Source organism: Delphinus delphis, chromosome 5, assembly GCF_949987515.2.
Source record: "Delphinus delphis chromosome 5, mDelDel1.2, whole genome shotgun sequence".
NCBI classification, from domain to species: domain Eukaryota; kingdom Metazoa; phylum Chordata; class Mammalia; order Artiodactyla; family Delphinidae; genus Delphinus; species Delphinus delphis.
This window is the reverse complement of record NC_082687.1, coordinates 125,233,095-125,260,416: the sequence shown is the minus strand read 5'-3', so window position 1 is coordinate 125,260,416 and position 27,322 is coordinate 125,233,095. Positions and strand designations below refer to the sequence as shown.

Genomic DNA, 27,322 nt, shown 5'->3' with positions numbered 1-27,322 from the left:
CCATTCTGAGGTTTGACTTTTCGTCTTGTTTATGTTTTCCTTTGCTGAAGCACATGGTTCTTAAGCCTGGCTGCACATTAGAATTGCCCAGGGAGCTTGGGTACCTCAAGGCGACTAAATCTGAATCTTTGGGGTGAGGTCTGGGCATTCTTACCTATGTTTTTAAAACTCCCCCACGTGACTTATTTTTATTTATTTATATTATTTTGGCTGTGCCAGGTCTTAGTCGCAGCATGTGATATCTTCGTTTGCGGCATGTTTTTAGTGGTAGCATGTGGACTTACTTGTGGCATGCATGTGGGATCTAGTTCCCTGACCAGGGATCCAACCCGGGCCCTCTGCATTGGGAGCTCAGAGTCTTACCCACTGGACCACCAGGGAACTCCCCACCAGGTGATTCTAATGTGCAGCCAAGGCCTGAGATCCAATTAGAGCCATGGCTCTTAGGTTCTTCAAGTGTAACCCCTTAGATAACAGCATCAGTGTCCTAGGAAACTTGTTAGAATTACAAATTCCCCAGCCCTGCCCCAGACTCACTGAATCAGAAACTCTGGGCACTGGGGCCCAGAAATCTTTTTAACAGGTCTCCAGGTGATTCCTATGCAGGCAAAAATTTGAGAACCACTGACCTTAGAAGGGTGTTTTTCAAAACGTAATGTGTATTTGAACCATCTGGAGATCTTATTCAAATGCAGATTCTGACTCAGGAAGTTTGGGATGGCACCTGAGATTCTAAGTGTCTAACAAACTCCCAGAGGATGCTGCAAATCTACTGACCACACTTAGAGCAGTAAAGTGGTACGTACTTTAGGTAGGTACTTTATCCAGGTACTGTATATGGGAAAACTTTTATCCCAGCTAGTTTATACACAGATTAAACTTTTTACAGTTGTTTATACAGTTTTTCTTAATTAACACAATCTGGTGACTCTGCCTATTAGCTCTTTTAGTCCTGAGGAAAATCCTTGGATTTTTGGTCCAACATTTTCTAGTTAAAACTGTTTTCAAAGTCCTTCACACAGTCATTGGTTTCTTAGGATTCTGCCTATAACAGTATTCCTAGAATTAGGTTACTCTGCTCCTGCAAAATGGTCAAAATGTACCTCTTTTCCCTTTGTCTAATCTGCCATAACCTTTCTTTTATTTCCAAACCGAGTTTCTACAGCAGCCTCTGCTCAGGACCCCTATTCCCAGTCCTATAGTTCTTATCTCTAGATTTTAATTGTTTGCAGTACATTTACTAGTGTAAATGTAATAATATCTAATAGTGAGTTACACAACATTTAGATTGGTCTGTCAGAATGCTGGTTTCCCTGACATCACACATTTTGGGGGGAAATTTGGCTCTTGTTGTAGATACTGAATACTGTTTTGCTAGAGACTCCTTTGCTTATATTTGCCTTACGTTGTTTGGGTCATAATATTACTAAGAAGGAACATACACTTATTTCAAGTTTGGCTATATTAATCAAATGTGACATGGGTTTTCTGCGTTTAGAATAATACGTCTTGAACATAACAAGTAATTTTTAAGACTTTTATTGTGAAGTAAAATATATTTGGAAATTATTTTTAAAATTTCAGTTAGAGTCAATAATTCAATGATCTTTATAAAAGAAAGCACCACCTTAAAATTTACATTCATAAGAAACAATCTAAAATGCATATGCTAAAATGATTTAATAGTACTTACAACATTATCAAATCATGAAATTCAGAAATGTTTTTTAACCACAGATCTAAGTCGGGGTGTCAGGCTCAGATGTCTTCAGGGCTAAGTGGGAAACACAAAGTAGTGAAGTAGTCTAATACAAGAGCTTGGAGTCTGGTGGATTATGGCAAACTGGGGAATGCATACACAGTCTAAAGACTTCTCGAATTCAAAAATTTTGCTGGAGGTATTATGCACACTGAATAAAACAACTGTGGGACAAGCTGTCCTGTACTGATTGCCAGTTTGCAACTCTGGGCTAAATGAATTTCTAGCAATTTATGTACCCAATCTTCAAAATGGCAGACAGCACTTCTTTAGGTAGTTGTGTGCATATATTCTTAGAACATCTGGATAAGAGAAGAAATTTTAAAAACACCTCTTTCACATTTATTTGGGAGAAATTAGTTATGCCTAAGAATTAATTAAACTGAAATGAAATTTCATTCTTTTACCAATAGAAAGTTACATACCATAGTACATTATTGCTTAGTAGGAAATATTTATGTGAAAAATAAAGTACTGGTTTCACTAAAGCCATTGCTCAGAAAGCAATCACCTCACTATATACATAAGAAAATACTTGTAATTCAGTTAACAACAAGGTTTACTTTATCTTTAAAGGGTATTTTGTTGGAGAACTTTAGTAGATTTCATACTTTTAGTGAAAAGTAAAGGTTCTAATCTGAACATGTAAAATTGCTATAGCTCAAATGGCTGTAACTATGTTTGTTTGTTATGTCAAAGTAGTTTTACAGAATTTACAACACTGTATGCCATCAGTGACTTCACATTAATCATTTAAAAATAGTTTTTAAAAATTAAGGTGATGGAGGCATTAGAGGGCCAAATAAAATCTCCTTTAAAAAGCTACAAAGGCATCTTATAATTCAAATATCCTTACTAGACTAGGAATACATATTTTAAAATAACCCACAGACAACACATATTTCAAAAAATTAAAACTCAAATATATTTTTTCTAAACCCCAAATATTTTCTACTTTTAAAAACATTTTAGTTCTTGGCTTGAGAAGTTTAACATAAAAAGAAAGCACCAGGAATTCCCTGGCGGTCCAGTGGTTAGGACTCTGCACTCTCGCTGAGGGCCCGGGTTCAATCCCTGGTTGGGGAACTAAGATCCCACAGGCCGTGCGGTGCAGCCAAAAAAGTTTAAAAGTAAAATAAAATAAAAAGAAAGCACCAAGTGTAGCCATATAATATTTTTAAAAAGTACTAGTTATTATATCTTTTCCGTAAAATAAAGTTTATACGGACAGATCAATTTCATATGTGGCCATTAATTTCTGAAATTAAAAAACCAAAGCTGTTAAGTACTTGGCCTAAAGTTAGATGTTTAGCAAATTCAGAGTATGTATACAAGAAAATGTTAAGAAACAGTTATTAATTAACGCAATAGGTCTTTCATTATTTCAGTGTTCATGAATTGAATCTTTTCAAGTAGGGGAAAAATGTTTGGCACTTTTTTCTAACCTAATATTTGGCAAAGTTTTAAAGTTTAGCCAAGTCTTATGCATCTTATCTGCATTCTCACATTCAATTTAATTATTAAAAGTACTTAAGTAGAAAGCAAAAAGGATTTTTTAGTATTCAAAGTTAAAACTGATTTTACACATGGTAAGTATCCATGGCAGAAAATTAAAGTTGAAAATAAGATTATAAATTCACTGTAGATCCGTAAAAGAAATAAACATGCTTCTCGAATCAAATCAAAATAGAAATGTCATGTAAGGTCATATATACAATATAGGGTGACATATTACAAACTAAGTTTGACTTAGCAGTTCTTTAAAAACCAATAGGGTTTCTATGAATAAATTTGTTTTAAATTAATAAATTATTCATAATTTAAAATGTAAAGTTTACATAAATAGTAACAACAGACTAGATATTGATTTTATGGGATTCCCACAAATAGTACAAAATAGTTCAGCATTATTTCATCCAAATATTGGTTTACAATTATTCAGATGTATTTAAAGATTATAGTTGACTGATCTGTAACACTGAATTCCAGACTAAATTGACAGCAATTAGATATATAGTGCTGTCTGCTTGTTCTTCACATCATCAAAGGATCAAACTCCTTCCATAAGAAACATGATGGCTGCACTGGTTACATACGTGATCCCATTAGTTAGCGTATTTACGGAGGAAGCGTTCAAATGCATCATAGATGGCGCGCCTAAAATTAAATATGAAAGAAAAACTACAAGTAATTCGCAAAAAACGGGGGACAGACAGTGTTTTTACTATAAGTTATTTGCAAATAACCGGTGTCTTGCAAGCTGACCTCCTCTCCAAATATCAATAGCTGTGGAAGAGGCAGGTACGTGAGGCTGAGTGTTTGGATCCATGTAACTTCACCAGCACTGGAAAACTTCAAATGTACTTCCAACCGATGGTTCATAAATGCCAACTTTTCCCATGAAGCACTTTTTTGTGCCTTTAAATTTATATATGTATACATTTATGTATAAAATATGAAATGATAAAATGAAAAGGAACTGGTTTCTTTTTATTCTGTTACTTGTTGAAAATTAACTGGCTACAGAACTTTTCAAATGTAATATTCAATCTACTGCATAGATTATGATATAGCAACTGAACTTAAAAGCCTTAGTTTCCGGGGCTTCCCTGGTGACGCAATGGTTGAAAGTCCGCCTGCCGATGCAGGGAACACGGGGTCGTGCCCCGGTCCGGGAGGATCCCACATGCCGCGAAGCGGCTGGGCCCATGAGCTATGGCCGCTGAGCCTGCGCGTCCAGAGCCTGTGCTCCGCAACGGAAGAGGCCACAACAGTGAGCCACTAGGCATTGTAGTATTTTAATTGGAAAGGAAGAGTCAAACTGATCTGGCCCAGGTTCATAAGATATTATTTTTAAGGCTTATTTTTTTTTCTATTGTCAAATACATTTTCATTGTAGAAAATTCAGAAAAAGGGAAAAAAGTCATAATCCCATCACTCTAAGATATCTACATTTAATCTTCTCCTACAAGCTTTTTTTAAAAAATGCTTATGTCTGTATTTTCACCCAGTTTAAATGATAACTGAGATCATATTAATCCTGTGTTATACTTGTTTGACTAAGCATTTCCCCACATCCTTAAAAAGATATTAAGATTAACTTTAAAACTAGCACCTGCTACAGACTGTGATTTCCAATTTGTTGGAAAGACAAAGCTTTGTATAATGTTTGTGTGTATTTGGCTCAAAAATCTATAAAATGAGGTCTAAGGTTGCAATCTGGGCTTGTGTACATGGTATGAGGAGAGTTAGTAAAGATATACATATGCATTTTAAATCATTTGAATAGTCTCTTATTCATTTGTATTATCAATCAGTTCTAAATAACTTAACCCAAATTATTAGAGCACACAAAGGATTGGCTTGTTTTATTTTTAAATCTGGGGAATGAAAAGCCTGAATTTGTAAAATTCTACTACTCCAATGTCATTTTTTTTTTTTTTTGCGGTACGCGGACCTCTCACTGTTGTGGCCTCTCCCGTTGCGGAGCACAGGCTCTGGACACGCAGGCTCAGCGGCCATGTCACAGGCCCAGCCGCTCTGTAGCACGTGGGATCTTCCCGGACTGGGGCACGAACCCGTGTCCCCTGCATCGGCAGGCAGACTCTCAACCACTGCGCCACCAGGGAAGCCCTAAACTTTGTTAGGTTTTGAAGTGACTAGTGGGGAGTAGGAGAAGCCAAATGGCTTAGCAGTTACTCCACCAGAGCATGTTATTTAATCTTTTTTGTTTCCTGTGTTTCTGTGTAAAGGTGATATTAAAAATAACATATGAAGCAATTGCTCTAGTACCTAGCACATGTTGATAGCTAACATTTATCTCTTTCTCAAATGAAGCCTTCAGATTAGCACTTATGAGTTTCTACTGCTGACTTCTATTCTTCCTAATGCCTCTCAGCCACACTCCCACATAGATACATAAAAGAGTAAAAGAAATTTGACAACGATTTACTAAAACAAGCATGTGCGTTCCCTGCATTCACATGTATAACAGAACTTTAGACTCTTGAGCAACCCTAGCAACACTAAGTACTCACAATTTTCGTTTGTTTTTGTCTTAGTTTTGCTGTGCCAGAGGGTCACTTGAGTACTGGATAAGTAGTCTGCTCACTCACCAACTAACAGGGACTCAAATGCTTGATACATGAGTATTTTTTAAAAGATCATACTATAAAAAGAAAGGGTTACTATATTCTTGAGGACATTACAGACTTGGAGAATTAGACTGTACCTCAAAAAGGTGATATCTATAAACTGAACTACATAAGCAACAACATACAAAGAATTATTCCTTAGGTTAAAAAGAACTAAAACTGTCAAACATACAGCACACGCATTCTTCTATTATCCCACTATCCAGCTGGCAGTTTTGGAACACTGCACAGGGCACTGGTCTAAGCACTTTATGTGAACTAATTTAACCATTAATGATAAATATTCCAATGATACCTGTTAACAATCAAATCTGAATAGAAGTAGAAATAAAACAGCATTATCAAAAAACTAGAATAATAGCAAAAAGTCTTTATAAATTTTATCAAATACCAGAGTCGTACAAGGTTATTACAATAAAACCAGTATTTCACTTCTCTTTTAGGGTTCAATATTCACCTGCTACTGAAAAACATTGCTACATTATTCCACAGATACTCAGGTCATTCTGAGAGAAGAACATCAGAGTGGAGTGAAAACTTCATGATGAGCTAAAGCGAGTTTTGCAAACGCTAATGTTCCTCCCTACACCCTAAAACACCTGGCTATTAATACCTGAAGAAGGTATAACCACACAACAAAGCATGCCTATCATATGCTATTTCCTAGTTCTCTAGAAGGAAAAGAAAATAAAAAGACAAGATAGGAAAGAGTATCACAGTGTGAGAATTGAGAGAGGCACGAAGGAAATAAGAAGGCTAAAATGTATAATAAAAATACCCAATCTTTATATTTGTTGAGCCAAAAAAGTCCCCAAAACAAACAACAAATAAATAGACACCTGTTAGACCAATCATCTTACCTGAAGAGTCCTTGTTTAAAAAGATAAGCACTAATATGACCCCCTTCTAGATATCGGATTTCACAACCAGGCCAAATTTCTTGTAGACTTCGAACTCCTGTTCGTGGAATATAGGCATCTTCTTTGGCTTGAACCACTATGATGAGGCTTGGGTCAACTGGAACTAGGTACAGGATTTTTTAAAGATGCAACATATATACTTTTAAGAAGCTCGAAGAATTTTATATAAATACTAGTAATCATATTGGAAAATAAAATACACCATACAATGCAGTAAGTAAAACATTTGCCGAACTAAAACTTTTGATTATTAAACTTCTGATTATTATTATCTAATACAAAATTGAGATGAATATTCTAAAGAAGATACAAAACCCAATGTTTTTAAAGAACTAATAAAACGGTCTTAGATTTTCATGGATAAAATTTAAATATGATACATTTACATAACCAACTTATCTTAGAAAAAACAATGTAGAGCCAACAATAAATATATTCTTGAAAATATGAAATTATCTTGTAAAGCATCCTTAAAAATATTTCACATGTTTTACATATCATCAGCATGATTATCACATATCATCAGCAAATATTCTCAATTTCATATAAAAATTAATACCTGAGAAATTTGCTACATGAGTACATTCATCCATAACTCCTTTCATAAATATTAAAGGTTCTTTCTGAAGAGTGTTTCTTCTTTGTTCTTTACTGAGTAGGTGGTATGACTGAGGATTACAGCGCGTATAACTACTTTTGTTGGTTGAAAGTGTTTGATTGAAGCACCCCATCCTAGAGGTATCTTGCAACAAGAGTCCTTCTGATGTGGCACTGATAGATGTTTTACTAGATTTATGGCACTCAGCAGCTTTTTGGGACACAACTTGGTCCGCCATATCTAAATTTAAAGTTCTAGAAACCAGGTTAAGGTTAGTTAGCTTGTCTGCACTGCTAGGGAAGTGTTTCAGGAACTCTTGTCCCATTTTGAAAGAATCTGTCTGATTATATGAAAGAAAAGAAAATGTCATTTAATATAAAATAGGATTTTATTTAATAACCTTGTTAAAACAGAGAAAACACAAACGTCCATCAATGGATAAACAAAATGTAGTATATACATACAATAGATTATTATTCAGTCTTAAAAGGGAATGAAATTCTGACACATGCTACAACATGGATGAACTTTGAAGACATTATGCAAAATGAATAAGCCAGACACAAAAGGACAATATTGTATGATTCCATTTTTATGCGGTACCTAGAGTACTCAAATTCATTCAGATAGAAAGTAGAATGGTAGTTGCCAGGGGATGGGAAGCGGGGTGAATAGAGTTTTGTTTAATGGGTACAGAGTTTCAGTTTAGGAAGATGAAAAAGTTCTGGAGATGGATGGTGGTGATGGTTGCACAACAATGTAAATGTACTTAATACTACTGAACTGTACACTTAAAAATGGTTAAAATGGTAAATTTTATATTGTGTATATTTTACCATAATAAAAACAAAAAGAGAAAAGAGATGTCAAAATTTAACTGAGAATGAAGATAAATGATACTTTATTGCTGAATGTTTCTTACTAAATAGTAAAGACTACCATTTAGCCTGTGACATGTGTTTTGTTTTGTTTTGGCTGCACCTTGCGGCTTGCAGGATCTCAATTCCCTGACCAGGGATTGAACCTGGGTCCCCAGCAGTGGAAGCATGGAGTCCTAACCACTGGACCTCCAGGGAATTCCCGCCTGTGTCATGTTTTTTATTGCCAAAGTTTTGAAATCCATGATTTGCTTTAACCTTAGAACTTCTAAAATTCTTATGAGTGCATCCTGGCAGTAATACACCAGCCACCCCAAATCCCTTTCTCAGGCTGAACTAAGAAAAATTAAAAATTATCAAGGTTGGACATCCCTGGTGGTGCAGTGGTTAAGAATCCACCTGCCAATGCAGGGGATACGGGTTCGAGCCCTGGTCCGGGAGGACTCCACATGCCGCAGAGCAACTAAGCCTGTGCGCCACCACAACTACTGAGCCTGCGCTCTAGAGACCAAGAGCCACAACTACTGAGCCCGTGTGCTACAACTACTGAAGCCCGTGCGCCTAGAGCCCAAGATCCCCCAAAGAGAAGCCACTGCAATGAGAAGCCCGTCCGTGCACCACAGTAAAGAGTAGCCCCCACTCGCCGCAACTAGAGAAAGCCCGCGCACAGCAACGAAGACCCAATGCAGCCATAAATAAATAAATTAATTAATTAAAAACAAAAAACTTATAAACATGTTCAATTTCACTTATCCTTAAGTAAATTTTTTTTTTGCTGAGGGATGCAGGATCTTAGTTCCATGACCAGGGATTGAACCCATGCCCCTTGCAGTAGAAGCGTGGAGTCCTAACTACTGGACGGCACCGCCAGGGAAGTCCCTACTTAAGTAAATTAAATAAAAACTATACCAAATTTCCCTGTCTGGTTGACCAAAAAGCCATGTAAGTCTGATAACACACTGAATTTGTGAACTTATGGGGAAACAGACACACATGTTCCTGCTGGTAGTGTAAATTCACACAACTAGAATTAGACAAAATCTAAGATTACAACTGCTTATACCCTTCTACTCAGCAACAACATTTCTAGGAATTTGCACTTGTGAACTGATGTATGTACAATGTTACTTATTGCAGAACTGTTTGTTAATAGTGAAGGATGAGAAGCAACATAAATGCCCATCAACAGGATACTGGTTAATAAATCATGGTACATCCGTCCATATAATAGGCTGTTATGCAGCAGTGAAAAAGAAAAAGGAAACATTTGTGTATTGTCCATAAGAAAAGGGACGAGAGAAAAGCTGAGATTTCTTTCAGTTTGAAAAATTCCTTGAAATACTAAATAATATAGTGGGTTATTTGTTGACAGAGATAGGACCTAGGCAAACTGGGAACAAGGGTAGGAATCGTTTTACTATATTTCTTTTTATGCTTTTTGATACTTGAACTATATGACCATACAACCTATTTAAAAAATAAAAGAAAGAAAAATGGGTTGAAGGCAAGGGAAAACAAACAAACCACAACAACCTGGTTAGCAGAACAAATCACTAAAGCTATCCAGGTCACAGAAATATAAAAAGGAAGGAAAGGAGGTTTAGTAACATCAGGAAATGGAAGATCAAAGCATCCTAGAATTATTCAGAGCAGTACATCAACAAATTTAATTTCTTTTGATTGGGAAAACACAGTTTTTAAAATAAAAAAAAAGGAAGCTGGCTTGATATTTCTTGAATATTCATAACTGTGAACTAGTTCTAACTAAGACAAAAGGACTCTTGTATACAATCACCAAGAGTCACAGAGAGAAAGGGCTGGTGAAGAATACACTGTCATTTCAGACAGGCAAAATTTATGAACCTCCCTTAAAAAATGCATGTTAGGTTTTCTCATAAGCTCTCAAATATAAGTATCTTTCTGATTATATGTATAGTGGGACACAGGAACTAGCTAACAGGGAGAGCTATTTTGTAATAAAGTTCTTAGGCAAGTAATTAACTGCCCTTTGAGGCTCCGCAAAATAGACCTATTTTACAAGAGTGAGCCCCCCTCCCCCCGCCTCCCTCCCCCTCCCCCTCCCCCCCTCCCCCCTCCCCCGCCTCCCTTCCCCCCTCCCCTCCCCCCCCACCGCCGCCTCCCTCTCCCCCTTCCCCGACCAAGCTGCACTGCAGGCTGGATCTTCTTCCAGACCAGGGGTCAAACCCGTGCGCCTGCAGTGGGCGTGCAGAGTCCTAACCGCTGGACTGCCAGAGAAGTCCCCTACAAAAGTGAGTTTTATTTTGATGGAATTACAAATAAAAAGTCCTCGTTGATAGTAGAAAGAGTCTTTTTCCCTGAGGTTTCTTGAGGTTCTCTGTAACTTTTAAACTGAATGTGCAAAATTTTAAAATTCATGAAAAGAAAAAAACATTTCTGAAAAGAATTGGTCACCTTAGGAGAATAATAGAGAACCAACTCATTTCCCTGATACTTGGTAAATTAAGGTATATGTAATGAACTATGAGGTAACCAAATAATTGATAAGGGAAGTGGCTTTTTTTAAAATCAAAGTATTCCAATTAATAAATGAAAAAAGAGGATAGAATTAGAGTATCAGCATTTTGCAACACTCAATATAATAGACACAGACATTAAGCATCAACAGCTGCTTACACCACAAAATGAGCAGCCAGACATTATCTGCTTCCTATACTCTTACTAAAGAATGATAAACTGAGTTTAATCAAGCCTCTAGACCTAGTTGCCAATTTGCAGGCAATAGAGAGCATGGAGGAATATGCTAACATGTACCATGAGAATGCAAACAAAAATCTAGACTGTGAGAAACTCTACAGGTAAACAGCCCAAGTTCTTCAATAGATAAATTATAAGGAAAAGAAAAGGATGAAAGGGAACTTATAGATTAAAAGACACTTAAAAGACCCATAAAATAAAAGAACTGAAGTGTCCAGGGATGCATATTTGACAGAAGGAAGTAATCACTATAAAAATCAGGATAATGATAACTAAATAGTAGGAGGAGAAAGGTCTTCTGATTAGGACACATGAAAGTGGTTTGTGGGTTGGGTGCTAAGTTCTGAGCTGGGTGGTCAAGTTCTATTCAAATGTGTTAGCCATTTAATAAATGTAGTAAGCTATGCACTTGCTTTGCATGATTTTCTATATTTTATTTTTAAATGAAGAATTTTATTAAGTAAAAAATAGTACTGCTTTTTAAAAATCTGCAATTCAGGGAATTCCCTGGCAGTCCAGTGGTTAGGACTCCGTGCTCTCATTGCTGAGGGCTGGGTTCAATCCCTGGCTGGGGAACTAAAATCTCACAAGTCACGTGGAGCGGTCACACACAAAAAAGTTATATATGTTAAAAAAACAAAACAAAACTGCAATTCTTTTAAAAAATCTGAATCATTAAACATGATCAACATTTCCCCCACAATGTTCTGCAGAAGTTAAAAATACTTACTCCACAATATTCAAGCATGTGAATAATTTCTTCTTCATAAACTGTCTGTGTATAATACTGCTTTTCTAGCTCCCTCCAATTAATCGATTTACTTAGCACGCCCTGAAATAACAAACTAAATTAAGATCAAATCACACGTATAAAGCACGTTGTCCAATAGTTTTTATTATTATTACTGTGCAGAAAAAAATTAACAAAGCAGACTTGAGATTTCCTATCTTTAAACAAGCCTGCTTGTGAGGTTGGCCCTTGCCTAGAGTCTGGTAACTTGACAGTGAACAGTTCTTTACCCTGATATAAAACTTCCAACATGATAAAGTGGGTCACTGTGCCTAAACTGCTTATACAAACAATGTAGTTTCTACTGAACACCTGATTTCCTTCTGGAATTTAGTACATGCTAGGCAGAGGGTGCCTAAGCGACTGACCCCTGATATAAACCCTGGACTCCTAGGTTCAAATGAGCTTCACTGATGGACAACACTTTGCACATATTGTCATAACTCATTGCTGAGGGAATTAAACACAAATGAGAGACTCCACTGGAAGGTTATGCCTGGTTTCCTCTGGACTTTGCCTTGTGTGCCTTTTCCCTTGATTGATTTTGTAGTGTATCATTTTGCTGCAGTAAGTTTTAGTTGTGAGTACGGCTATATACTGAGTCCTGCGATTCCTTCCAGTGAATCACCAAGCCTGGGGGTGATTTTGGAACCCTGCAAACAATTACCGTTAATTATATATAATTATCTAAACATTAATTGCAATTAAATTACCGTAGTGAAGACCCCAGATGCTGTGGACCAAGACAGACATGGAATCAGTGGCATGGGCTTAGGCCAGCTGGATACTGCTAAGGAAGCCATCTGTAACATGATAACAGAGAGATTCAGTTTAAAGTTTACATTCACCAAAATGAAAAATATTTAATATTAAGAAGTACTTTGTATAGTAGCTGATGAGATAAGACATGAACACAAAGTCTCTTAAACACTCATTAGAATGTCTAGCAAACTCTCCAAATTCCCCAAACCATAAAACTCAACAATGACATATAACTGCCCTCTAAAAAAGCAATAAAATGTATTAGGAAATTTTAAGTACCTTAAGACCCATCACAGAAAGCTACTTTCTACTGATAAATATAGAGCAAACATGCTAGGATGTAGATGCTGGGCAGTAGGCTAAGCACACTCATTATGTAAGTGACCTGCTCAGAAAGAGCAAAATCTCAACCATAAAATCTCAGGCTTTCGAGGTTGACTGAAAGATGTCAAGAATTTGGTGAACTACAAAGCAGATTATAACTGATATAAACTGATATAAAATGATGTAGTACGTTTAGAGAAGGGAAATGTTATTTTTGGCTAGAGGAATCAGAGAAGGCTTCATGAAATGGTTGAGTCTTTTAGGTGAAATGAAAGATGGGGTGTGGTCTTCCATATAAAGGAGACAGTATAATCAAAGGCAAGATGGTGAGAAACACAGGGTCTGGTAGGGAAACAGCCAATATATTTCAGTTACGCTGGTCAGTAGGGCACATGTGACCAATGGGGTAGGGGAGATAGGTAGGGCTAGAAAGATCGATCAGGATCAGATTAGAGGTCGCTTTGTTCTGTAGATAATGGGGAATTAATAAAGAGACCTGAGCAAAGGAGTGTTACTGTCAAGTGATTCAATGAAGCTAAATAGTATTTTATAACATTGATTAGAGAGGGTGAGATTTGAGGTAGGGAAACCAGTTTATAGGTAGTAGTCCAGCTGACCGTTATAACACCCTGACCTGGGTCATAACAATGGAAACACTACTAGTTAGGAAAAGAAATCCTTTCCCACTCTTCAGTTTCACTGTCTTTAGTTGTTTTGAATTTGAGTTTTTGAAGCTAATTTTATCAGTTTCACTCTTTGGTAGTTGTTTTGAATTTGAGTAAGGTTTTACACTTAATTTTATAATTCAAATGACTTACACAATATATATATATATTTTAATGTACTGTATGACTAATATGTCCAGAAAATGAACCAGAGCATGTTCCTGGCCCTCACTGAATCAATTGCTTTATAGAGAAAACAGACTGCTAGACAAGTAATCACAGTATAATGAAATAAGTACGTGTTATTGAGAAACGAAGTATAGTCTAGGATAAGGCTGGGAATCCGGAAGAGTTTCTCACAGGAAGTAAGCTCTACTCTGGAAGTGAAAGGACAAGCTCTTATTCGGCCAGGTGAAAGGGAATGAGGGGGCACTAGATGGGTGCCAGCACCTGGCATTGCTAGTGCCCAGTTCAATAGCAAAACCTGTGGAAGGTTTTAAGCAGGAGAGAGCAGAGATCAGATTTAGGAAGACCACTCTAGTTAACAGTGTGGAGAAAAAGCCTTAAGAATAAGGTTAAGGAGTGAAAAGACTAGACAGAGAAACCAATTAGGAGGCCGTTTTAGTACACTCTAGAAAGCAAAGGTAAAACAGGTTGATGGAGAGAAGAGATAAAGGAAAAGTGTTTTCCAAATTAGCTATCTTCACCAATTTAACAGCAAAATAAGGCATTTATAGTTGACACTTGAAGTTAAGTTTATAATCAACTTTTAATAAAATATTAAATCTAACACCTGAGATATAGCTGTGGAATAAGTAGTATAATCAGTGTCTACATGAATCATACAAAAAATATCATTACTTCATAATTGGAATGAAAATTTAGAATCTGTTTCTGCTTTCACCAAAACTAAAATTAATTCTATACCTAAAGTGAATTTTTAAATAAATAGATTCCCTAGATCTTCCCCCCAGCTCCCACACTATACAACCCCTTTCAGTGCTCACAGCCCACAGGCAAGGAGACTGGGCAATCGTTCAAGGCTGCAATTTTCTCCGGCATGCGTACAGTATGAGACTCCCACAGAGGAGGATGTGTCATAAATCCATTACCTTGCTTGATTCCCTAGATTTTATAAACATAACCACAATTAAATATCAGTTAAAATGAAAATGCTTACGTGTCCTCCCATGGATATTCCGGTCATTCCTAGAGGTCCATAACCCTCCCTCTCTAGCCAGTGCAAGAGAGCTGCAGATTCTAAAACAAGAGCTCCTCCCATCACAAAAAGATCAGACACGTTTTTTAAGCTGGACCTTCTAGCCTCACAAAACAAAAGAGAAAATTATTTATTTTATGTATTTACATGATAATATATGCAAATTGAAAACAGGCAGCCAGAATACATGTTTTTCCTTTAAAGGACCAGATAGCTAAGTAAAACAATGGAATAAATGGATGGAATTGGAATGCTGCTAACATTGTTCTGCATATTAATCACCTAAAACTTATTTTTTAAAAAAGCTGTATCTAGGGACTTCTCTGGTGGTACAGTGGTTAAGAATCTGCCTGCCAATGCAGGGGACATGGGTTCGAGCCCTGGTCCAGGAAGATCCCACATGCTGCGGAGCAACTAAGCCCGTGCGCCACAACTACTGAGCCTGCGCTCTAGAGCCCGTGAGCCACAACTACTGAAGCCTGTGTGCCTAGAGCCTGTGCTCCACAACAAGAGAAGCCACCGCAATGAGAAGCCCACACACCACAACGAAGAGTAGCCCCCGCTTGCTGCAACTAGAGAAAGCCTGCACACATCAAGGAAGACCCAACGCAGCCAAAAATAAATTTAAAAAAAAAAAAGCTGTATCTGCTCTACAACATATAATTTTCATTGAGTTTCAACTACCAAACTATTTTGAAGTCCAGAAAAGAATGTCTTATTTACTTGATATAACTTAAAACTGTTAAAATATGTATGAGAAAATAATATTTCTATACTGTCAATTTTTCATTAAATTACCACGATTGATATAAGGAAAAACAAATTTATAGTTGTCCCTTCTAAGAAAAAAATAATTACAATAGAACATAAAGCACATTTTTTTTAAAGCAGTGTAAAATAATTCACCTAATTCTAGGCATTTTTCACAGAACTAGAGCAAAATTTTTTTTAACTTATATGGAAACACAAAAGACCCCAAATAGCTAAAGCAATCTTGAGAAAGAAAAATGGAGCTGGAGGAAGCAGACTCCAGCTGATTCCTGTAGTATACTGTAGCTATACTACAAAGCTACAGTAATCAAAACAGTATGGTACTGGCACAAAACCAGAAATATAGATCAATGGAATAGGATAGAAAGCCCAGAAATAAACTCATGCACCTATGGTCATTTAATCTATGACAAGGGAGGCAAGAATATACAATGGAGAAAAGACAGTCTCTTCAATAAGTGGTGCTGGAAAAACTGGACAGCTACATGTAAAAGAATGAAATTAGAACATTCTCTAACACCATACACAAAAATAAACTCAAAATGGATTAAAGACCTAAATGTAAGACCAGGTACTATAAAACTCTTGGAGGAAAACATAGGCAGAACATTCTGACATAAATCACAGCAATATCTTTTTCTATCACCTCCTAGAGTAATGGAAATAAAAACAAAAATAAACAAATGGGATCTAATTAAACTCAAAAGCTTTTCCACAGCAAAGGAAACCATAAACAAAACAAAAAGACAACCCACAGAATGGGAGATAATATTTGCAAACAAAGCAACCGACAAGGGATTAATCTCCAGAATACAGAAACAGCTCTTACAGCTCTGTGTCAAAAAAAACAAACAAACAACCCAATCAAAAAATGGGCAAAAGATCTAAATAGTCATTCCTCCAAAGAAGACATACAGATGGCCAAAAAGCACATGATAAGATGCTCAACATCACTAATAATTAGAAAAATGCAAATCAAACCTGCAGTGAGGTATCACCTCGCACCAGTCAGAATGGCCATCAGCAAAAAGTCTACGAACAATAAATGCTGGAGAGGGTGTGGAGAAAAGGGAACCCACCTACACTGTTGGTGGGAATGTAAATTGGTACAACCTCTATGGAGAACAGTATGGAGCTTCCTTAAAAAACTTAAAATAGAACTACCATATGATCCAGCAATCCCACTCCTGGGCATATCCAGAGAAAACCATAATCTGAAAGGATACATGCACCCCAATGTTCATTGCAGCACTATTTACAATAGCTAAGACATGGAAGCAACCTAAATGTCCATCAACAGAGGAGTGGATAAAGAAGATGTGGTATATCTATCTATCTATCTATCTATCTATACAATGGAATATTACTCAGCCATAAAAATGAAATAATGCCATTTGCAGCAACATGGATGGACCTCAAGATTATCATACTAAGTGAAGTAAGTCATACTGAGAAAGACAAATAGCATATGATATCAATCATATGTGGAATCTAATTTTAAAAAAGATACAAATAAACTTATTTACAAAACAGAAACAGACTTACAGATATCAAAAATACACTTGGAGTTACCAAAGGGGAAATGTGGCGGGGGAGGGATAAATCAGGAGCTTGGGATGAACATACACATACTATTATATATAAGATAGATAACCGGGACTTCCCTGATGGTGCAGTGGTTAAAAATCAGCCTGCCAGGGCTTCCCTGGTGGTGTAGAGGTTAAGAATCCACCTGCCAATGCAGGGGACACGGGTTTGAGCCCTGGTCTGGGAAGATCCCACATGCCACGGAGCAACTAGGCCCATGTGCCACAACTACTGAGCCTGCACTCTAGAGCCCGCGAGCCTAGAGCCCGTGCTCCGCAACAAGAGAAGCCACCGCAATGAGAAGCCCTTGTACTGCAACGAAGAGCAGCCCCCTCTTGCCACAACTAGAGGAAGCCCGTGTGCAGCAACGAAGACCCAACGCAGCCAAAAATAAAAAAATAAATAAATTTAAATTAAGAAAAAAAGATAGATAACCAACAAGGACTTACTGTATAGCACAGCAAACTCTACTCAATATTCTGTGATTACCTATGTGAGAAGAGAATCTAAAAAATAGTGAATAGATGTATTTGTATAACTGACTCACTTTGCTGTACAGCAGAAACTAAAACAACGTTGTAAATAATTATACTCAAATAAAATTAAAATCTTAAAAAAAGGAACAAGGCAACAACAACAAAAAATAAAATAAATAGCAATGTAAAAGAATTCAAATAATACTAGGCTCATGTATTACCAAAATCTTAAATGTTGCTTATTTTCACAAAATACGTAATTTATGAATATAATGTTAGAACATTTTTATAATACATGTTTTGATTAATTTAAATACACACCAATTCAATTGAAACTTTCTGTTTTAGAAACTGATTTTACATAAGTACATTTCTTTATAAGAAGCACTTAAATATATATTTTTAGAATCCGGAACTATTCTTATATAATTATAAAAAATATGATTTTATTACTAAAGTGACCAAGTTACAATCTATTTTTTTAAGTCTTTATTGAATTTGTTACAATATTGCTTCTGTTTTATGTTTTGTTTTGGTTTTTTTTGGCTGCGAGGCATGTGGGATCTTAGCTCCTTGACCAGGGATCGAACCCACACCCCCTGCATTGGAAGGCAAAGTCTTAACCACTGAACTGCCAGGGAAGTCCCTATAATCTATTTTTTTAAATTTAATTCATATAAAGACATACATAATTAGCTCCTATATGAAACCTTGCCAAAATGTACAAAAATTCATTTTGTCAATGGTTATTTATTATACAACCATGTAGAATAATTATATGCAAAGATCCAGGTACCACAAGAATGCAAGGGGCCCAGAATTCTGTTTTTCAGAAAAAATGGTTAGGCTATCAAAAATTTTAAGATGGCTGAAAATTCAGTATAAAGACTGGAAAATGAAGATAACACATACTTACATTTGGTCCTTGGGTTTCCTGCAGCCATTTAAGAATGTGGGTCAAAGAGAAAGTTTTTAAATAATTAAACACACTCTGTGTCTCAAAACACATTAACTTAAGCAAAATAGTTAAACTTGAAGACAATTTAATGCTGAAATAACTATTTTCCAAATAGGCTGTTAAGGAGTTCTCAGGTTTTTCAACTTAATTATTTTTCTTTTTTAAAAAAGCTTCATTGAGACATAATCACATACCATACAATTCACCCATCTAAAGTGTACAATTCAATATTTTAGTAATTCAGCAGGGTTGTGTAATCCCCAACTTAATATTAAAATGAAGTTTATTGGTCTCTTTTTTCACTTATAAAAAAATCTAGAAAATTCAGAAAATCATGTTAGAAGAAAAACTATTTTATCTACAGACAACCATATTAATATTTTTTTGTATTTCTTTCCAAAATTTTCTCTTAGGCACAGTTTCTAAATAGAAAATAATGGATTTTCTATTTTAGGTTTTTTGCATACCTATGCCATACCATAGAGTTTTATATTCTCTTTTTGCATTATAAATACTTTTCATTCATTACTGTAAACTTTTTAAATAATAACTAACTGTTAAAATTTACTGCATCCTTATTATTTACCAGTATTAACTATTCTAATACTCTGAATAACCTAAGAGATTATTCCCATTTACCAAGGAAAAGTTGAGGTACTAAAAGGTTAACTAACAGGTTCAAGGTCATACAGGTAGTAAAGTAATAAACATAACACAACCAACTGTACAACATTCCAATGCTATGAACCACAATTTACTTAACCATTTTTCTACTGTTAGACATTTAAGCTATTTCTAATGTTTTACTATTATAAGTTATAAGCTATTAAATATCTTTCCTCTTTTCTATCATTTTCTCTTTTCTTAATATTTTATCCTTAGAATAAACTTCCCAGAATCAAAATGTCAAGGGATGTGAGATTTTTAAAGGTTTCTGATGCATATAGTAAAAATGCTTTCCCAAAGGGTTGAACTGCTTTTCACAGTCATCAGTAATAAGAGTGCCCATTTCACAATAGCCTTATGACTATTGTGTTTTATTTTTTAAATCTTTTGTAACTGCTCTTTTAACTTTACATTTCTCTTATTACCAGCAACGCTGAACATTTCTTTATATCTGCGCATCAGTTTCATTTCTTCTTCTGGGAATAGTCTGACATAATCTTGAAAATTAAGTTAAGAACTGTTCTAAACCTCAACTGATACTTAAATGTAAATGTATTTAAAACATGAGGGTTTCCTTAATAAGTCAAACACTTGACTTATTAATATTAAAATCCAGTATAAATCTCAAAAGAAACAGAAGAGCGGTTTATCTTCATTATACAACAGAAGCAAAATCCTTAAATTGCCTTTTAAAAAGGCATGAAACAATTTTTCACTTCTTTTCATTCTTGCTCCTTAATTCTTAAGCATTTTCTGAACTGACTAAATTTAACTGGTTTAGAAAAGCTGGTTACTATCATTCCTTTTGATGACTAAATCTATAAATAAATAAATAAGAGAAAAGATTTCTAGGTATCACAAAAGGATATAATAAGGGTTTTCTAACAGCAAAGAAGCCATTCGGGCTTCTTTAATCATAGGACGAGCCATTAGTGTTCGTCGTCTCCAGTAATGCTGAGGAAAGAAAAGATGATGTACTTAAAGAATATAATAAATAAACTAGGAGTGTGGGATTAACATATACACACTACTATATATAAAATAGGTAAACAACAAGGACCTGCTGTATAGCATCGGGAATTCTACTCAATATTCTATAATAACCTATATGGGAAAAGAATCTACAAAAGAATGGATATATGTACAAGTATAACTGAATCACTTTGCTGTACACCTGAAACTAACACAATATTGTAAATCAACTGTAGTCTAATATAAAATTAAAATTAAATTAAAAAATATAATAACCACATCTGTTAAGGAGAGTAGCTTAACAAGTTAGGGATTAAGATGTTATAATAAAGTCTTACATGATCTCCTGTTCCAGCAAGATGAATGCATACGGGTCTATATTTGCTGTTCCATTCTTTAGGCACAATAAATTGGAACCTATTTAAAATAAAACACATCAGTGAAACTAAAAGCCTTTTAATACAAACTTTGAATTATTAAAAGTTTCATAATTAAATTATCTGGGACAAAAGGTCATTCAGAATTTTGACATTCAAACTGTAATTGACTTGCTGTTTTCCATGTCCTGTTGGATGAAAGTACAGGTGCTTTATGGCATGATTATTCATCTGTAAATTCTATTTCAATAGATAGTAGCAATGTAGAACTGTGTATTTAAAATATCATGATCATTTAGTAGTTTAAAAAAATCTGAGTTTTCAGGCACTGATGAATTTTCATTATCATTTATTTATTAAAATGCATTAAAATTCTGTTATAATGGTTATGGGAATGTAATAAACATAAACATATGTTTTGGTAGAAAAAAAAACCTGTAATTGACTGACTAAACTAATGTTTGCCCAACTGGCAACAAAGATACTGTAAATTTGCTTGGTGTTACGGTATTAAAAATTCAATTACAATATAAGCACAGAATTTATTGCAATCATTTTTACCTTATTCAATACCACAACTTTATATATGCATAATGAAATTTTCTTATTTTTAAAGACATCAATATATATGATTAAGTCCTAGAAAAACAATTCTTTAGATAGCTCCACTTCTTTTCCTTGCAGGAATAATGCTTGGCTGTACAAGCTGTTGATATCAATAACATAGTTCATGTTATCTTTTTTTCAACTTGCAGTATATAACAGGATTTGATTTATTAAAACTTTTATGTTTGCAGGTAAAAGCAAACCACACCAGAAAAAACACAGTCTTCTCTATTTGTCGTCTTCTTATCATAGTATCTTGGTCCTCTCATTTAATGTTTTTTCCTATATGACTTCTTCTATTTTTTATCATTGTAGTAAAATGTATATAACATAAAATTTACCATTTTTACCATTTTTAAGTGTACAGTTCAGTGACATTAAGTACACTTACATTGTTATGCAATCACTACCACCATCCATCTTCAGAACTTTTTTATCTTCCCAAACTGATTTACTTCTCCTTTCAATTTCCTTAGCAGTTGACATTTTGGAATTATTATCACAGTAGAACACTGCACTCTGTCAGCTCAAGGTTTGACCTTAGGCGGTTGTGTTCTCAGGCAACATAAACCTGAATTCTGAGCTTACTTTGCCTGGGCAAGGGAAAATATCACTACTTATCTATTGTCAATAAATTGTTGAATAGAACATAGACAAGAAAATTTAGGATGGTTTAATGATTATATCTGTTTTGTGCTCATGAAAACTAACTCTTAATTTTCAGTCTCATAATCAAAACTACCAACGTTAACAACTCTGCTTCATTTAGCATTCCCAGCACTGTGCTGCTTCTTGAAATTTTGAAGATTAAGCTGATAACTTAAGTTCAAATGTATACTAAAACTCTGTATTTTTACTCCGTCCCACCCCACATTTAATGGAAAAATGCTAAATAATTATTGCAATTAATAATAAGTAATTTGAAATATTATGGCATTGATATTATTGTAATTGTATAAGTGAAAGTAAACAACCTACTACTTTAACTTTCTGAATAAAAATACTTACCTTGCAATAACAGATTCAACTGGCATGATATCAGGCACATAGTGGGCCATGGGGGAAACAAAGTGTCCATCTAGGATCTTACAGTCTGACTGCTCTTCAATCTAAAAAAAAGCAAAACGAAGATGCATACACAAGGACAGTGGTATCTAGGTCTATCATAGATGTTTTCTGTTAAAAAGTTCTATTCAATTGTAACTTTTTTTTTAGTGCCTACTAAGTATCCTTTTGCCCCATTCTGCTTTCTAAAGGCTCCTACACACATTTCATTTCCTTCTATGTTCTCTACTTGAGCCTACTTGGGAAAACAAACTATAAGTAAACCTTATTTGTACAATGATATACAATAACAAAATAAAGTATTTGTTACAAGAATTCAACAATATAAAAACAATTTACAAACAAATTATAATTTACCACAATCAAATAAGGGTTGACATTATATATGTTAGAATGGCTTGTTTTCAGGTAACCTATTGATGAAATGAGTCACGTCAACACATTAAATAAGGAGAAATGTGACAGTTACATATGTAGCAAAGGCATTTACTAATATTCAACACCTAAGTTTTTTCTTCCACCTCAAATAGTTATTTTTTTTAAATAAAAAAATCTTTATCAGGCCAATAGTCAAAATTAAATTAGCAGTAAAGCATCACATATTTTCATTAAAACCAGAAACAAAAAACTGTATTTTTAGAAGCTAAATATATCAACCTCTTTAAAAAACACAAATACTAACCAGTTGTTTCAGCATCATTTATTAAATAATCCACACTTTCTTTGCAAATGACTTAAAATACTACTTTATCATGAAGTAACTTTCCATAAATTTTTTTGTAAAATTATTTTTTGGAAAATAATTTTACAAATTATTTTCAATCATTTATCAGGTCTCATTAGCATATCATTTATTTCTAAACCAGTGTCAGGCTGTGCTGATCATACTGTGCCTTACAATACCCATTGATATATGACTGACATAGTTTTTACTTACCACTCTTCCTTTTCAAGTATTCCTAATCTGGCTGTACTTCCCAAATATATATTTGAGTTCTTCCCAAAATAATTTTAGGATCCTTTTATGGATCTTAGCACTAAACTGAATATTTTAATTGGGATTGCATTGCATTTTAATGGTAAGGAGACCTAACGTGTATAATACGAAATTTTTAATCCAGGAAGTGTTTACATTTTAGTCATCTTTGTGCCTCCTACAGTTTTTTTTTTTTTTTTTTGCGGTATGCGGGCCTCTCACTGTTGTGGCCTCTCCTGTTGCAGAGAACAGGCTCTGGACGTGCAGGCTCAGCGGCCATGGCTCACGGGCCCAGCCGCTCTGCGGCATGTGGGATCTTCCCAGACCGGGGCACGAACCTGCGTCCCCTGCATCGGTAGGCGGACTCTCAACCACTGCGCCACCAGGGAAGCCCCCTCCTACAGTTTTAAAGTTTTCTTTTATCTATTTTAGAAGAATTATTTGACAAAGCAGGCAGCACAAACTAATGTGAAAGGGAATAATAATTCAACAAATAGTGTTGGGATAAATGGCAATTTGGTAAGAAAAAAACACTTTCAGAGCCATATATAAGACAGATTTAAAAATTAATCAAGCTACAACTCAACACTAAAAAGAGGAATAACCCAATTAAAAATGGGCAAGGTTTCACAGATATTTCTCAAAAGAAGATATACAAATGGCCAATAAGTACATGAAAGGATGCTCAACATCACAGTCATTAGGGAAAGACATATCAAAATCACAATAAAATTATACTTAACACCCACTAGGAAGGCTAGGGCAAGTAGAAATATTAGTAAGAACGTGGAGAAATTGAAAGCATTATACACCGCTTGTGGAAAAGTAAAATGGTGCACTTTGGAAAACAGTTGACAGTTTGTTAAAAATTTAAGCATACAGTTACCATGTGACTGAGCAATTCCACTCCTAGATATATACCCAAGGGAACTGAAAAAAATATATCCACAAGAACACTAGTACATGAATATTCATAGCATTATTATTCATAACAGTTAAAAAGTAGAAACAACTCAGGACTTCCCTAGTGGTCCAGTGGTAAAGAATCCGCCTTGCAATGCAGGGGATGCAGATTTGATCCCTGGTCAGGGAACTAAGATCCCGCATGCCGCGGGGCAACTAAACTTGCGCACCACAACTACTAAGCTTGCACACCTCAACTAGAGAGAAGCCCGGGTGCCGCAAACTACAGAGTCCACACACTCTGGAGCCACAACTACAGAGCCCATGCACCCTGGAGCCTGCGTGTCACAACTAGAGAAGGGAAAACCCGTACGCCACAACTAGAGAGAAGCCCTCGTGCCACAACAAAAGATCCCACATGCCTCAACGAAGATCCCATGTGCCACAACTAAGACCTGATGGAGCCAAAAAAAAAAGTAGAAACTCAAATGCCCATCAACTGAATAATGGATAAACAAAATGTTGTACATATACACAATGGGATATTATTTAGCCATAAAAAAGAATGAAGCAGTGGTACATGGTACAACATGGATGAACCTTAAAAATTTGCTAAGTGAAATAAGCCAGAAACAAAAGGCCACATGTTGGATGATTCCATTTATATGAAATTTCCAGAATGGGTGAATCCACAGAGACAACAGATGAGTGATTATCAGCAGGTGGGAGGCTGGGGAAGTGGGAGGTAACAGCTAATGGGTACAGGGTTTCTTTTGGGGGCAATAAAAATGTTCTGGAATTAGATAGTGATAGTTGCACATCTTGGAAATGTAATAATAAAAAACAACAACACTGAATTGTACATTTTAAAAGGTTAATTTTTCTGTATTTGAATTATATCTCAATCTTTAAAAACCGAGAGTGAGAGAGCAAGAGAGAGAAGGTGGGGAGAGGAAGGATATCTGTAAGAAAGCATTCTAAAATCCTAACAGTAATTCCTCCTTGGGAGGAAAATGGAATTAGGAGGTGGAAAGTGGCATAAATTACAGTTTTGATCTTTACTTGGTATGTTTTAAATTTGTTCAAGCCTACGATTTTTTAATAGGAAAAAAACAGAGAAAATGGAAATATTTAGCAAAATTTGAGGGAGAAATGTTCTAAATCCGGAAGATACAAAAGGAACAGCTATGTGGTATAGAGGAGGGATTTCCAATTTATAAGATCCTGTTTTTAGCAGTGAAAGTCTTTTGAAAAATAAAATCTGCTAAAGACATCCAATATATAAATGCAACAAAAGTAGAGTTACTGTGGTTGAAGGCCATGAGGGATGTGAAGCCTACCCAGCTGCAGGCCCTCCCCTACAGCGCTTCAAGTATCCAATTACATAAGCCTAGAAGTGTTTTACAGGAAAACATGGCTGCTTAAAAACAAAATTATTTCAAATATATTTTCTCATATTCTCTAATTTTATAGCATTTTCTTTCTACCCTTCTCTCAGCAATTAACTATATCCCATAACATTTCCCTGATGTTATTTAACAGTTGTTTTGCTAGTAACTTCTCATGTGCTGATTCTCTCAGTAGAGTACTTCCCTGTATTACTTGTAATTCTTCTGAATGTTGAATAATTTAACTCTCTTGAGCCTAAAGATAAAAGATGAGGCTCAAAAAGATCCATCCCTAAATATTTTCTTGTATTTAGTTAAGTATTAAACATATGCTCCCATATAAACATGCATATAGTTACTATAAGCATTCAGTTAGGGTACATAATAGCATTTAAAAAATATTAAATGAAAAATCTATATTGTACTCATGTTTTAGAGTTTATTATTATACTCCAACATTCAGCCCACTCTTGCCACACAGTTATATAAAACCTGAATTTCTATAATTGCATTTCTTTCATCTGAATACCTTATCGATGTATATTGGATAATCACTTGAAACCAGATTCTGACATCTTTCTCGATTTCCAATAATCTTTCTGAATTCAAAGAGTCTATTATGGGAAGGGGGGGAAAAAAGAAAAAACTTCAGTATTCCCATTATATTGAGACTGATGAAAAGTAATTAAAAATTAGCAAGTCCAGTTCATAAACTATGTTAAAATTTAATTTTAATAATTAAAGAAAAAATTAGGCTTTGATTTTTTTCAAGCTTGACATTTTGTCTCAGAAAAAACATGAGAAATATCATTGCTCCAAAAGTAATTAACATATTCAAGACTCAAAATTAAAGGCACAAATCCCTAAAATTATTTTTCACAAGTTCAAATACTTCCATGAGCTACACTATATCACAGTTTCACAGTCCTTACAAATTCAAGTTACCCAAGAAAGTTTAGTCCCTGAAATCTGTAATGGATAAAAAATTACCAAAGTTAAAAATCTGTGTCTGAGAACTCTTTATTTTTAAGTCTGAATTACTTTTAAAATAGTTCAATTTATGATTATATGGGTTAAAACTTAAGAGCAATAATTAGATAAAAGAGAAAAGGAAATAATTTCTTTCTTATATAGTAGTTAATGCTTAATTTACCAATCACTTTATATTTATAGTAAAGGACTTTGTAACTGAAATGAAGTTTCAAATGTTTACTAAAACAACAAATTTAGAAGAGGCATTCAGAAAAAAGGCTTACCTTTTGAGATCCTCTGGCCTTCCCCATCCTCTGATAAAAAGTTTTGTAAGGAGAAGTCTCCGATATAGAATATCTAACTTGCTCACACCCATTAGCAGCAAACAAACATCTATAAAACAAAAATTTAAATGACTTTAAAACATTTTATTTTACTCGGCAGGTCAACTTTCTAACCACCTCTACAAATATCAGGTAAAAATTAAACGTTGATCTACTCTCTTGGCAACTTTTAAATACACAACACAGTATTGTTAACTATAATTACCATGCTGTACATTATATCCCCACGACTTATTTATCTTAGAGATCTTAAAAGTACTCATTACAAGAAAAAAAACTGTAACTATGAGAGGTGATGGATGTTAACTAAACTCATTGTGGTAAACACATCACAGTATACACATATATCAGGTCATTATGTGATATACTTTAAAATAATACAACATTATCAATTATATCTCAATAAAACTGGGGGAAAATTTAAAAATGAGATTAAACTAGAACTTTGAATGTATT

General features: G+C 35.0%; 1 protein-coding gene and 1 non-coding gene across 3 annotated transcripts in view; both read right to left on the bottom strand.

Annotated features, from left to right (window-relative positions):
- Nucleotides 1-1,541: 1,541 nt before the first annotated feature.
- Nucleotides 1,542-27,322, bottom strand: part of ABHD18 (abhydrolase domain containing 18) — a 34,776-nt gene continuing 8,995 nt past the window's right edge. The window contains exons 2-13 of one of the 2 annotated variants that reach the window (XM_060012965.1): nucleotides 26,807-26,915; nucleotides 26,080-26,164; nucleotides 22,227-22,327; nucleotides 20,574-20,652; nucleotides 20,150-20,217; nucleotides 18,556-18,573; nucleotides 14,767-14,905; nucleotides 12,549-12,638; nucleotides 11,776-11,877; nucleotides 7,393-7,771; nucleotides 6,774-6,936; nucleotides 1,542-3,916 (exon numbers count right to left, since the gene is read on the bottom strand). In XM_060012965.1, the coding sequence (XP_059868948.1) occupies nucleotides 3,865-3,916; nucleotides 6,774-6,936; nucleotides 7,393-7,771; nucleotides 11,776-11,877; nucleotides 12,549-12,638; nucleotides 14,767-14,905; nucleotides 18,556-18,573; nucleotides 20,150-20,217; nucleotides 20,574-20,652; nucleotides 22,227-22,327; nucleotides 26,080-26,164; nucleotides 26,807-26,898 (1,368 nt within the window). In that variant the 5' untranslated portion in view covers nucleotides 26,899-26,915 and the 3' untranslated portion in view covers nucleotides 1,542-3,864. The remainder of the gene's footprint in view (nucleotides 3,917-6,773; nucleotides 6,937-7,392; nucleotides 7,772-11,775; nucleotides 11,878-12,548; nucleotides 12,639-14,766; nucleotides 14,906-18,555; nucleotides 18,574-20,149; nucleotides 20,218-20,573; nucleotides 20,653-22,226; nucleotides 22,328-26,079; nucleotides 26,165-26,806; nucleotides 26,916-27,322) is intronic. The other variant, XM_060012966.1, reaches the window with a different exon arrangement.
- On the bottom strand, nucleotides 14,567-14,703 carry LOC132426357 (small nucleolar RNA SNORA42/SNORA80 family). Its single transcript, XR_009519655.1, has one exon. It is a non-coding gene; the product is annotated as a small nucleolar RNA SNORA42/SNORA80 family (small nucleolar RNA).